At 43.3% G+C, this 13767-nt stretch overlaps 1 protein-coding gene across 1 annotated transcript in view; it reads right to left on the bottom strand.

Moving 5' to 3' along the window:
- Positions 1 to 13767, bottom strand: part of CACNA2D2 (calcium voltage-gated channel auxiliary subunit alpha2delta 2) — a 731412-nt gene that overhangs the window by 357644 nt on the left and 360001 nt on the right. The window contains exon 3 of the mRNA XM_070735804.1: positions 3605 to 3664. Within this exon, the coding sequence (XP_070591905.1) occupies positions 3605 to 3664 (60 nt within the window). The remainder of the gene's footprint in view (positions 1 to 3604; positions 3665 to 13767) is intronic.

Here is a 13767-nt window from a genome sequence, read left to right as displayed (position 1 = left end):
GATGATGGTCTACAGTGGGTCAAGTGGAGACATTTTTATTCTCCCAGGCTGCTTAGCCTTTTAATATTTCGCTTTAAAAGTTATTAGCATCATTTAGATTCTTCCACTCCTATTAGCCTCCCCAGCTGTTTATTTTGGATTCATTCTGAGATTGCTTTATTTGTGTAATGTTTTATATTAAGTTTTATTATATCTGTATACTTTATGGCCTCCCCCATTAATTTCTGAAGTGCCCAGAGAGCTTTGGCTATTGGATGGTGAGGAAAATTCAATAAATAATTAAATACATTTGGAGAATATCATGGGGCTACGTTTTATAGTATGAACAAAAACAGCTTGCATCAAGAAATATTCCTTACCCTTATGCCTCTATAGTGGATGATTAGCAAGTGTGGATTGACTGGCTTGGAATTATTATTTCTAATCCTCTTCCTGAAAGGAAAAGAAGATCGCTTTTCTTGGGTTTTATTTGGCTGAAATTTCCATTTCCTGGCAGTGGTGCCATAATTACAAACTCAAATGCAATCATTAAAGCAGCAACATTTGATTGGCATCCTTTTCAATGGCTCTTTCCTCCTCCAAAGCCTACCTCCACTGGAATGACAGTGCATCAAATCCTAAGGAAAAGGTGAACACACATTTTAAAAAATGCCGGGCTCATGCTGTTCTCTTTGGTTTAAGAATCATCATTCTGGACGTTTTCTGCAGGGCAACCCACACAAATTCCTCTTAGACTGCTGAGATGGCAAAACGGCAAGGAGTTCTCCATGGCAATCTGAAAACAACTCTTTAACCATTACCTCGACCTTCGCCTTCAGTCTTTTGAATTGTCTTATTTCATGCACGTGTGAGCAGAGGTAATACTAAAAATGAGTTCAAAATGACATTATTCACTTTCATTACAGCTGGGAGGCTCTGAGAACTAAGAGAACTAGGAACCTCAGTTGAGTTTTTACAGTTTTAAATGCTTTTAAACCATTATTATATAATGGTTTTGGATAATGACTTTGTCAATGTTTCAACTAACACCTACTTCCAGGTTACAGTTCATTCTCCCGTCCTACACCCGCACGTTCGTCATATAGACCACTAATCTTCTGCCACTAGGTCCGTACGCACCCATCTTCTTCTGGTCCAGTGCAGGACAAAGGATGGCCTTGAAACTCTAAAAGGAATTTATTTTGTCTATCTCTAACTCCTTCTGTAATTGCCCCTCCCCTCTTCCCACAGCAAGAAACATTCCAAAAGAACATAGCATAATGTGGCAGGCCAAAACCTTCAAGCATTCTGGCTTCAGCCTGACAGACTTCTGTATATTTCTATTTTTTTAAATTGGATTTTTGTATGCTACCCCAAATCACTTTCTGTGAGATAGGTGGCTGAATACATTTGAATGAATGAATGAATGAATGAATGAATGAATGACCAGAACCAGGACATCTGCACATGAATTTGATAAAAGGGAGTTTGCTTTTGGAAATCAGAGTGCTAGAACGTTATCGGAGTAGCATAGGAGAAAAGAAAAGAAAGATAATGGGAAATAATGAGCAAAGAAACATGAGATATGAGAAACCATGTGCGCAACTATGGTGGAATAATGTTAAAAGTCTGGATCCTGTAAAATATTCTAATTTTTGGTGTATCTTCAGCCACAATGATAGATCATACCCTTATTTGTAGGCAGGTACAAGTATAGTTTCAGGACAGGAGTCCTCAAACTACTGACACCTGAAGCCATTAATCCATCCCACATGGGACCATAAGGCTGCCCGGCCCACATTGCCTCACCTAGTCACCGGGCCCCCACCTGCCTTGTGGAGGCCAAGGAGGCCATAAATGGGCCTGTTATATCAGTGCAGGAATGAGACAGTGTAGTGTGGGAACCATTGAACGATTTATTAGAACGAAGTTATAGGCAACGGCTACTACTGGAACAAGTAATACAACAACAACATGGCAGTGCCTGGCAGCTATTTATATCCTTGCTGCCAGGCTGAGCCAACCAATCCAGTTTCTGTATTTTTCCACCCAAGGAATAGGGGCGGGTACCCATATTAAACTGTCCTGTAGACACAACAGGGCCTGTTTTCAACTTCACTGGCCACCAGAAAGAGAGACAGAGAGGGAGGGAGGGAGCCACACATGGACACACACACACACACAGAGAGAGAGAGAGAGAGAGAGAGAGAGGAAGAGAGAGAGAGAGAAGTCCCTTATCACCCCACCCACAAAAGACAGTCACATCCCTTTACTAACCTGCTTTCCACCTCCAGGAGCAAGACAAATTAAAGTTTAATTTGTGTGTATTGTTTAATGGACTGCTAAATTGGCTATGCTCACACAGCTGGTCCGGCCCTCAACAGTCTGAGGGACCCTGAATTGGCCTCCTGTTTTAAAAGTTTGAGGAACCCTGGTTTAGGATCTGAAATAAGGACAATCTTACGTCAGTTTAGTCCTACCTCTTGTGTGGAGATGTAACAAGAAATGAGTTAATGGCCTAAGATGCCTGCTTTTTTTTTTATGGAGAAATTTGTGAGAAGGATGTTTGATAAAATACATATTAGACCAACTTATCCAAACCAAATATCTTCCTAGTGTATTGGGACTGCAATTGCCAGCAGACCTCACCTACAAAAAGATATTGACAAAATTGAACGGGTCCAAAGACGGGCTACAAGAATGGTGGAAGGTCTTAAGCATAAAATGTATCAGGAAAGACTTAATGAACTCAATCTGTATAGTCTGGAGGACAGAAGGAAAAGTGGGGACATGATCGAAACATTTAAATATGTTAAAGGGTTAAATAAGGTCCAGGAGGGAGATGTTTTTAATAGGAAAGTGAACACAAGAACAAGGGGACACAATCTGAAGTTAGTTGGGGGAAAGATCAAAAGCAACATGAGAAAATATTATTTTACTGAAAGAGTAGTAGATCCTTGGAACAAACTTCCAGCAGACGTGGTTGGTAAATGCACAGTAACTGAATTTAAACATGCCTGGGATAAACATATATCCATTGTAAGATAAAATACAGGAAATAGTATAAGGGCAGACTAGATGGACCATGAGGTCTTTTTCTGCTGTCAGTCTTCTATGTTTCTATGTTTCTCGGCCAGAATAGAAATTTTAGCTCAATGCAGGTGCGACCACAAATGAGCCCGAAATTTATGTTGCTAAGTGAATTTGCTCTATTTTATGCCTTTTCTTGCCACAGTTGTTAAGTGAATCATTGGATTTGTTAAAGTTTAGTAAAACTTGATTAAGTGAATGTGGCTTCCCCATTGACATGGCTTGTCAGAAGGTCACAAAAGGGAATCATGTGACTGCTGGACACTACAATGGTCATAAATATGAACTACTTGCCAAGCATCTGAATTTTGATCATGTGACCATGGGAATGCTGAAATGGCCATAAGTGTAAAATACAGTCATATGTCTCTTTTTTCAGTGCCGTTGTAACTTTGAACGCTCACTAAATGAACTGTTGTAAGTAGAGGGATACTACTATATGTTAGTTTATTGAAGATCATGTCAAACCAAAGGAATAGAAAAAAGGAGACCAAGACAAGGAGATCAGAAGAACTCAAAAGATTTACAAGCTTACCTTAATGTTGTCTTGCCATCGATGGGCCTTCTGAAACTTCTCTGCCGCATCAGCCAGTCTCTGAAATGAAGGAGAAGAAATAGCCTGAGTCCCTAAAGAGATAGTATGAATTGCAGTCAGGACCAAGGACTCGTTTTAACTCTGCTCTTTCACATGGGAAACTAGCTATATCGTTCTCCCAGCTTATTAAGTAGCAAAACATTTTCAGCATCCTTACTTGGCAGTTCGGCTGTGAAAAGACATTAATTAAAAATTTATGATTTCCATAAACATCTTCTATATGCAGCTCTGATCTTTCTTAATTAAATGCTCAAGCTATTGGAAAACCTTGCCTTTCGTTACTTTTATGGGTTCATTTTACTTCTGGTGTCAGTGCGATGCAGTGCAGCGCTTCTACGTACAAATGAAAAGTAAATAAATTACAATCAGTGGCATATGGAGTGCGATGGAGAAGCCCCTCTTCAGAAATCTCATGTTCAAAGTCCAAAGCTCGAGGCCAAATTGATTAATTGATGAGGTTTGAAGCGGGCTAACATGTTATTTTAATTTTTGAGTTAATGCTATTGCCTTGATAGGTTTAATGCCTCGCAGGGTCCTAACAATATAAATATGATTGGAGAAGAAAGAAATGTATCAAACAGTGCTTTTATCTTCCACAGTCAGCCTGGAGCTGGGTAGCACCAAACAAACAACTGAGCCCGGCATATTTCTCCCAAAATTGACTTGCTAAAAATAATTATTTGGTAATAGTTACAAGGCCATAAACTGGTATGATTCCAGCCTAAGTAGGAAACAATAAGGCCTTTGATGGCTTCAGCCTAAGAATTGAATGTGGATATGGATGATAGTCAATTCTGGCTCACTTATACCATGGCTAAAGGAAAGATCTGTGATTCCTTATGCTGTTGTGCAGCTGTATGGAACACTCTATGTCTATGACATATTTTTCTGCTATCCTATACTGTAGAATTATCCACTCAACCTGGTGAAAGACTCAACATTAATGTATGTCATAAGAAATTTAAGTTCATTTGCTAGCAAGAAATTATAGACCATAGATCTAGCCATTATACTGGCTTACCACTACTTATGCAAGCTCATTCACTTTAATTTGGTGGTTGTGAAATTTATTTATTTATTTATTTATTTATTTATTTATTTATTTATTTATTTATTTAGTTAGTTAGTTAGTTAGTTAGTTAGTTAGTTAGTTAGTCCAAAAACACAATAACACACAATGAAGGTTATGGAGGATACACTCAAATAAAATACAGTGATAACTTGTCTTAAAAACTTAATTGGTTCCGGGAGGAGGTTCGTAAGGTGAAAAGTTCAATGTTTCCCATAGGAAACAATGTAAAACCGATTAATGCGTGCAAACCGGAAAAAAATATCGCAAAAACGGCATTCCGCAGGGCACCGCCACCCGGCTGTCACTTTCCAAAACAGCCGGGGGGCTTCACGGCGTTCTCCTGAACGCTGAACCTGGAAGTTCGGCAAAAGTTCAGGTTCAGCGTTCGAGTTCAGGAGAACACCAAGAAGCGCCATCGTCCGACTGTTACCTTCGCAAAAGAACCGTGGAGCTGTCAGCCGGTTGGGAGGCTCAAACGGAGGTGGGGAATCCCAGGGGCGGAGCTTTGACGTCACGGAGATGTCCTTCCTGACTGGCCGAAACATGGACTCCAGGATGGATGTCTTCGTGACGTCAAAGCTCCGCCCCTTGAATTCCCTATTGGGATTCCTCACCTCTGTTTGAGCCTCCCGACTGGCCAACAGCTCCATGGCTCTTCTGCAAAGGTGACAACTGGGTGGCAGCACTTCTCAGCGTTCTCCCAAACCTAAACGCCGAACCCAAACTTTTGCTGAACTTTCAGGTTCGGCATTTGGGAGAACGTCGAGAAGCCCCCCGGCTGTTTCGGAAGGTGACAGACAGGCGGTGGCGCTTCTCGGTGTTCTCCCAAGCCCGAACTTTTGCCGAACTTCCAGGTTCGGCGTTTGTAGCGGCGGGTTCGTAAGGCGAAAAAAGTTCATAAGAAGAGGCAAAAAAATTCCCAACCCCGGGTTCGTATCTTGAAAAGTTCGTAAGACGAGGGGTTCGTATCACGAGGTACTACTGTATATCAAGGAAAGAACAGAAGAGAAAATATAGGAATAGGATATATCAATGAGGGAATAGAAGAAAAGTTAGGGGGATAGAAGAGAAGATATAGGAGATATAGGAGAGACAGTAGGACTTGGGATGGAAGGCACGCTAGTGCGCTTATGCATGCCCCTTACTGCCCTCTTAGGAATCTGGAGAGGTCGACCATGGATAGTCTAGGGGTAAAATGTTGAATTTGGATGAAAATTCTTTACTTTTTCTTCACTTTGACGAGTACTTTGGAGAATCGGTAAATACCACCTCTGATTGGACCTGCCCCCATCTACTCTCTGCCTCCCAAATCCCAGCTGATTGGGAGGAAATGCAAATTTTACAGTATCCTTTCCCTATCATGTCTACCAAGCCTTGCCCAGTAAGCCATACCACTCCCACCAAGCCACACCCACAGGACCGCTGTCCAAAATTTTTTGAAACCCACCACTGCAAAAGTTGTATTCTATAATACTTAATGTGCTAGACTAAAAGCAGAGACAGCTATTCTACAGTGCTCAAGTAAAGGCATTTTCCCCCTCTTAGGCATGAAACATTCTCTTATAATCAATGCACGCGTCTCGGGTTCTTTAGAAATATCAACACCTTTCAGAATGGCAATTATCCCAAAGGAACATGCAACAGTCATAAACCCAATTTAGAACGATATATCACAAGAGTCCATAAAACAAAACACAATAGCTGTAAAATATACAAGCATTGACCTGAGGCCAACCAAAACTATGCTTCCTAATATTCAGATTTAAAAACAAAGCAAAATATTTTTCCTTGATGCTGCAGAGGGTTTTTTTCTCTCTCTCAAGGCAATGCAATATTGTAGCTTGGACTGTCTCAATAAACAATCCAAAGACTCCATCTGGGCAGGGAGCATCTAAGCAGGAGCTCAGAGCCATCTCTCTTCCAAGCAAAGCTCATAAAGACATTATTCAAGCTGCTTTTTAAAAACTGCTTGCTAAAAGGTTTCCAAAATGCAGAGGAGAGAAGCCTTCACAAGAGGAATGCCATTTTTTTCCAGGAAAGAACACTGTTCCCTCCAATTTTTTACCCTTTATAAACTAGTCACATTCTCATATACAGTGGTCCTCCGATCATTGCGAGGGTTCCGTTCCAGGACCCCTCGCAATGACCGGTTTTTCGCGAAGTAGCACTGCGGAAGTAAAAACACCATCTGCGCATGCGCAGATGGTGTTTTTACTTCCGCAGCAGCAGCAAGGAGCCGAAGATTGGGGTTTCCCCACCGCCCACGCAAACTCCTCGCTGCCGCTCGCCCGCCCTTCGCCCGCCCACGCCGTTCGCTCGCGCCGCTTCCCAGCTGAGTCCTGAAGCCAATTCGCTTCAGGACTCAGCTGGGAAGCGGCGCGAGCGAGCGGCGTGGGCGGGCGAAGGGCGGGCGAGCGGCGGGGCGCGCGGGCAGGCAGGCGGCGGACAAGCCGCTCGCTCGCACCGCTCACTCACGCCGCTCCCCAGCTGAGTCCTGAAGCCAATTCGCTTCAGGACTCAGCTGGGAAGCGGCGCGAGCGAAGGGCGTGGGCGGGCGAAGGGCGGGCGAGCGGCGGGCGCGCGGGCAGGCAGGCGGCGGACAAGACAAGTGGCGGGCGCGGCAGCAGCGAGGAGTTTGCGTGGGCGGTGGGGAAACTCCTCGCTGATGCCCGCCGCTCGCCCTCCCGCCAGCAAGAGGGGGAAGACCCAGGGAAGCCGCCCAGCAGCTGATCTGCCGGGCGCCATCTACGCATGCGTGACCATAGAGAAAAAGGACGCGCATGCGCAGATGGTGTTTTGACTTCCGGGTTGAAAAATCGCCATATAGCCGTTTCGCAATGATCGGGATCGCAATACCCGGGGGATCACTGTATATGAAGGTCTTGGCATATTTGGGTTTCTTCCCACGTAGGTTTCAGAGAATCCTAGTGACCTTTCTATGAGGTTTCACACATCATCTTCAGGCTGGTGCTTTTGGCTTTGTGCTAGGACGAACAAAGGGTTAGGATTAGCTTTGTTCGCCCTAGTATGTGTGTGTGTGTGTGTGTATCTTGATCTTGCTTCTTCCATTCCATGCCAGCATATTTTCTTTAGCTTTTGCAGGGGTCTTCAACTTGGCAAGACTGTAAGACTTGTGGATTTCAATTAATTCTGTAGTGATGGGCGAACCCAACGGTGTTCGTGTTCGACAAGTTCGGACGAACTTTACACAAAATTCGTCCGAACCCGAACCGAACCCGAATGGGGAATCCCACCAAGAGATTCCGGGAGCGGAGCTTTGACGTCACGTATACCGGCAGGTTGCTAAGGACGCCAAAGTGATCATTTCCTGGATTCCATGGAATCCAGGAAGTGATCACCTTGGCGTCCTTAGCAACCTGCCGGTGACGTCAAAGCTCCGCCCCCGGAATCTCTTCGTGGGAGGGATTCCCCAGCTCCTTCAAAGGGAGGTCTTCATGTAAAAATAAACATTGTTATTTTTACGTGAAAGGACACCGCAGTGGCGCTGCAAGCAAAGGGCGGTCCTTTCACGTAAAAATAAACATGACTCTGAACTTTGCCTGAAGTTTCAAAAAAATTTGGGTTCGTGTTCGGCATACCGAACACCGCAAAATTCGGTACGGACCCAAATTGTGCGGGTTCGGTTCGCCCATCACTATCCACAAGTCTTAAAGTTTCCAAGTTTGGAGACCTCTGCACTATTGGCTACATGAAAAATTATGGATAAAGTACATTAGAATTTTTTTTGCATAAATGTAACAGGTGTAGCAGTAACACATATGTTCTATTATTAGAGTGACTGGGAGTTGGACAGTGTACAACAGGTGTAGCAGTAACACATATGTTCTATTATTAGAGTGACTGGGAGTTGGACAGTGTACAAATTTAAAAAATAAATATGCAGAGAATTTTTAAACATTGGGAAAATAACGGGGTAGGTATCAAACTGAGTGGGCTCCTAATTTAATGCTGAAATAGAAATCAATCATGTCCTCAACAAGTGACGATGCTCTTGTGTTTTCCCATTACTCTTTAGAACTAAATGATTAAACAAGACTGAAATGAGGGGAAAAAATCAATAGCGCTTCTTTTCCCTCTATAATGTTTAAAACTATCCATTATGCCATTTAGATGGGGGGAAAGCCAATTTCAACTGCTTGGCAAATAGCACAGAGTGTAATCAGCCACAAAGTTATTTTTTATTTATTTTATTATTTATTACTTAGATTTGTATGCCGCCCCTCTCCGAAGACTCGGGGCGGCTCACAACATGTAAAAAACAAATCATAAGCAATCAGACAGATTTAAAATATTTAAATATTTAAAAAACCCCATATGCTAACAGTCACACACACAGACATACCATGCATAAATTAAACGTGCCCGGGGGAGATGTTTCAGTTCCCCCATGCCTGCCAGCAAAGGTGGGTTTTAAGGAGTTTACGGAAGGCAGGAAGAGTAGGGGCAGTTCTAATCTCCGGGGGGAGTTGGTTCCAGAGGGCCGGGGCCGCCACAGAGAAGGCTCTTCCCCTGGGGCCCGCCAACCGACATTGTTTAGTTGACGGGACCCGGAGAAGGCCCACTCTGTGGGACCTAATCGGTCGCTGGGATTCGTGCGGCAGGAGGCGGTCTCGGAGATATTCTGGTCCGATGCCATGAAGGGCTTTAAAGGTCATAACCAACACTTTGAATTGTGACCGGAAATTGATCGGCAACCAATGCAGACTGCGGAGTGATGGTGAAACATGGGCATACCTAGGTAGGCCCATGACTGCTCTCGCAGCTGCATTTTGCACGATCTGAAGTTTCCGAACACTTTTCAAAGGTAGCCCCATGTAGAGAGCATTACAGTAGTCGAATCTCGAGGTGATGAGGGCATGAGTGACTGTGAGCAATGAGTCCCGGTCCAGATAGGGCCGCAACTGGTGCACCAGGCGAACCTGGGCAAACGCCCCCCTCGCCACAGCTGAAGGATGTTGTTCTAATGTGAGCTGTGGATCGAGGAGGACGCCCAAGTTGCGGACCCTCTCTGAGGGGGTCAATAATTCCCCCCCCAGGGTGATGGACGGACAGATGGGATTGTCCTTGGGAGGCAGAACCCACAGCCACTCCGTCTTATCCGGGTTGAGCTTGAGTCTGTTGACACCCATCCAGGCCCCAACAGCCTCCAGGCACCGGCACATCACTTCCACCGCTTCGTTGACTGGGCATGGGGTGGAGATGTAAAGCTGGGTATCATCCGCATATTGATGATACCTTTAATTTTGATGTAGTTAAGGCTTCATTCTAAATGTGTAACACTCTAAATGTGTAACGGGAGTGTTACCCAGTATTTAACATCATCCTTATTTTATCAACCTCAGAAGGACGTAAGGCTGGGTCAACCTTCAGCTGGTCAGGCTTGAACTCCTAGATGTGGACAGAGTTGGCCTGCAATACTGCATTCTGACCACCGTACCCATCACAGCTCTTAATGTACTGGAAGCATGCTGGCAGCTCTCATTGTTCAAATGTTAAATGGTTGTCATGGCTGTTACAATCTGTCCTAGATCCTGTCCCTGTCTGAAATTCCCCAGAACCAGAGATCTGAGCAAATCAATCTCCAACCCAAATGGGAGATCCAGCATCTCATTCTTCCCCACCTAGAAAGTGCTGATCAGTATTTTATTTATTTTGTCCAATACACAATGAGGGGTTTAGTGGGTATATATATACACATAGTAAAATACATGATGAAGGTTATAGAGGAGATACTCATAGTAAAATATATCTATGAAAGGATAGAAAAGAAGATATAGTAATAGAACATATCAATGAAAGAATAGAAGAAGAGATATAGGAATAGAAGAAAGGTATAGGAGATGTAGGAGAGCAATAGGACAGGGGATGGAAGGCACTCTAGTGCACTTGTACTCGCCCCTTACTGACCTCTTAGGAATCTGGATAGGTCAACTGTGGATAATCTAAGGGTAAAGTGTTGGGGATTTGGGGATGACCCTATGGAGTCTGGTAATGAGTTCCATGCTTCGACAACTTGGTTACTGAAGTCATATTTTTTACAGTCAAGTTTGGAGCGGTTAATATTAAGTTTAAATCTGTTGTGTGCTCTTGTGTTGTTGTGGTTGAAGCTGAAGTAGTCGCCAACAGGCAGGACGTTACAGCATATGATCTTGTGGGCAATACTTAGATATTGTTTAAGGCGTCTTAGTTCTAGGCTTTCTAGGCCCAGGATGGAAAGTCTAGTCTCGTAGGGTATTCTGTTTCGAGTGGAGGAATGAAGGGCTCTTCTGGTGAAGTATCTTTGGACATTTTCAAGGGTGTTGATGTCTGAGATGCGATATGGGTTCAAAATGGATGAGCTGTATTCGAGGATGGGTCTGGCAAAAGTTTTGTAAGCTCTGGTAAGCAGTGTGAGATTGCCAGAGCAAAAGTTACATAGGATTAGGTTTACAACTCTTGAAGCCTTCTTGGCTATGTTGTTGCAGTGGGCTTTGGCACATGAATCTTTTGTTGTTAGTATACCGAGGTCTTTAACCGAGTGGGGATTATCTGTGATAATTTGATTATTCAGTTCGTATTTGGAGTTCAGATTCTTTTTCCCAATGTGTAGGACAGAGCATTTGCTAGTTGAGATTGCCATGTGTTAGACCACTCAGAATCAGAGTCTAGGTCTTTTTGGAGAGTAGTTGTGTTATCGGTGGTGTTGAAGAGTTTTACATTGTCGGCGAAGAGGACACATTGCTTGTGATGTAATCATAAATGTCATTGATGTAGAGAATGAAGAGCGTTGATCCCAGTACACTACCTTGGGGAACACCGCTTTTAACTGGTAAAGTATCAGGAATGTTAATCTTCATATGGTCTCAATATTTTCCCCCCAGGAAGTGATGATGTTAAAGATATCACAGCAGGTTAACTACTTTATGAAATGAAAATAAAATATAGTATTGTAGAGAAATCTGGGTCTGTGGTGATTTGCATATAGGAAATTTACTTTCTTTTTCTACTGTTCAACAAACTTCCCTCTTTCCTCTCCCCTGTCTCTTTCCTTCCGTTCCTCCCTCCCTTTTCTACTTCCTTCTATCCTTTCCTTTTGTGTCTGCTGAATTTTGGTTCAGATACATTCATTTTAGCACTCATCTGCAGACAGCTTGTTCCAGTTCTTTCCAAATATTGTCTCTTTAAGCTTCATATAAATGTATATGGATGCAAAAATCTCACGGTAGACATAAAAGTTTCCCATAATCCCACGGACTAAAGAAAAGCAAGAGAGCTGGGAAAGAAAGAAATTAAAAGTGCAGAGAATTGATTTGTGTAACACATTTACTCAGAAATATAGCAGTGCTTGTTCTTTATTTTTAATTAAGCTAAAAGGTATGAATATACTGAGGCCATGGACTTCCAAAGGGATCAATTTTGCCTCAGGAAGTAAATTAAAAACAGAAAGCGCAATAAATGGCATCCTGCTTGTGGTACCAGTCAGTCTCTACCGTGGTTCTGAGTTATACATTTGCAGATAAGGAGAATAATTTCAGCCAAGCTAGCTGGGCCACTGGCCCTGGGGATCCAACCTTGCCCTCAGTCAGCGAGAGCTTAATGCATTTGTGCCATAAAGATGTAACCACTTGAGACTAAAGTTTAGGCACTTCTGTATGCAAACACAAGCTCACGGTGGTTCATTTCCCCACAGAGCAAGCCCATCCTTGGCTTCTTTCCACAAGGGAAATTGTATTCAGACATAATAATAGAGCCCTACTCTATGGCAAAGTAAAAGAGTAATTAAAATTGCCATGAATTAACAATTACCAATAGAAACTGAGGACAGAGATAAAATTACAATTGCATTAGTAATGGATAGATTTAATAAGCAAAATATTTTGCATTCTGCTGAAAACAGTCATTGGTTTGATTTGTGTTCTTGTGTGTGTGTGGCGGTAGAGTAATAATTTTCTTACTTTGTTTTTGCCTTAGCACTTCAGTCTCGGGTTATAAAATATATTTGAAGCTTTTTTTTTTTCCTGGGCAGTTGTTAAGTGAGTTTTGCTTCATTTTACAACCTGTTTTGTCACGGTTGTTAAATGAATGACTGCAGTTGCTAAGTCAGTCACTTGGTCATTATGTGAATCTGGCTTCCCCCATTGAGTTTGTTTGTCAGAAGCTGGCTGGGAAGGTTACAAAGGGTGATCACATGCATCCCAGGATGTTGCAACTGTCCTAAAGAGGGATGGGCTACTGCCCGGACCGGGAGTGGGGGGACGCAGTGGGGAAGCGAAAATGGAGCTCCACCCCAGAGCACCCAAACTAGAAAATGTTGAAAGAAAATGCAGGGTGTCCTGCATAAGCCATGCCCATAGTGTGGTAGTAAAAAAATTGGTAGCCCTTATCTGGTCCTAAATACATGCCAGTATCAAAAGAACCAAATTTTGATCACGTGACTATGGGGATGCTGCAACAGTCATTAGTGCGCAAAATGATCACACGTCACTTTTTTCTGTGTCACTATAACAGTCCCTAAAATAATAGTTGTAAATTGAGGACTGCCTGTAGTAACCATATGAATCTTAGGACCCAAGATGGTAAGCCTCACAATTCCAACAGTTATGAAACAAGAACAAGATCCTGTTTTGCTTGTGGCTTCCTGAAGGCCTGTGAGTGGCAACAACCAGAAGAAACTTGATGGGATTTTGATAATAACAATAGCACTTAGACTTATATTACAGCCCTCTCTAACACGTTTACAGAGTCATCATATTGCTCCCAACAATCTCGGACCTCATTTTACCCACCTCAAAAGGATGGAAGGCTGAGTCAACCTTGAGCCTGGTGACATTTGAACTACCTAACAGCAGGCAGCCAGCAGGCAGCAGAAGTAGCCTGCAGTACTGCATTCTAACCACTGTGCCACCATGGCTCATAAGAACATAAAGAGAGCCTTCCATCCTGGATCCATTGCCAGCGGCAACGAGACAGAATTAGTCAAACCCACGGTTTTAGATCCCTGGTTCCCAATGTGGGGCCTACACCCCACAGG

This window comes from Erythrolamprus reginae, chromosome 2, assembly GCF_031021105.1.
Source record: "Erythrolamprus reginae isolate rEryReg1 chromosome 2, rEryReg1.hap1, whole genome shotgun sequence".
NCBI classification, from domain to species: Eukaryota; Metazoa; Chordata; class Lepidosauria; order Squamata; family Dipsadidae; genus Erythrolamprus; species Erythrolamprus reginae.
Note: the sequence above shows the minus strand (reverse complement) of the source record. Positions and strands in the feature narration are given on the sequence as shown.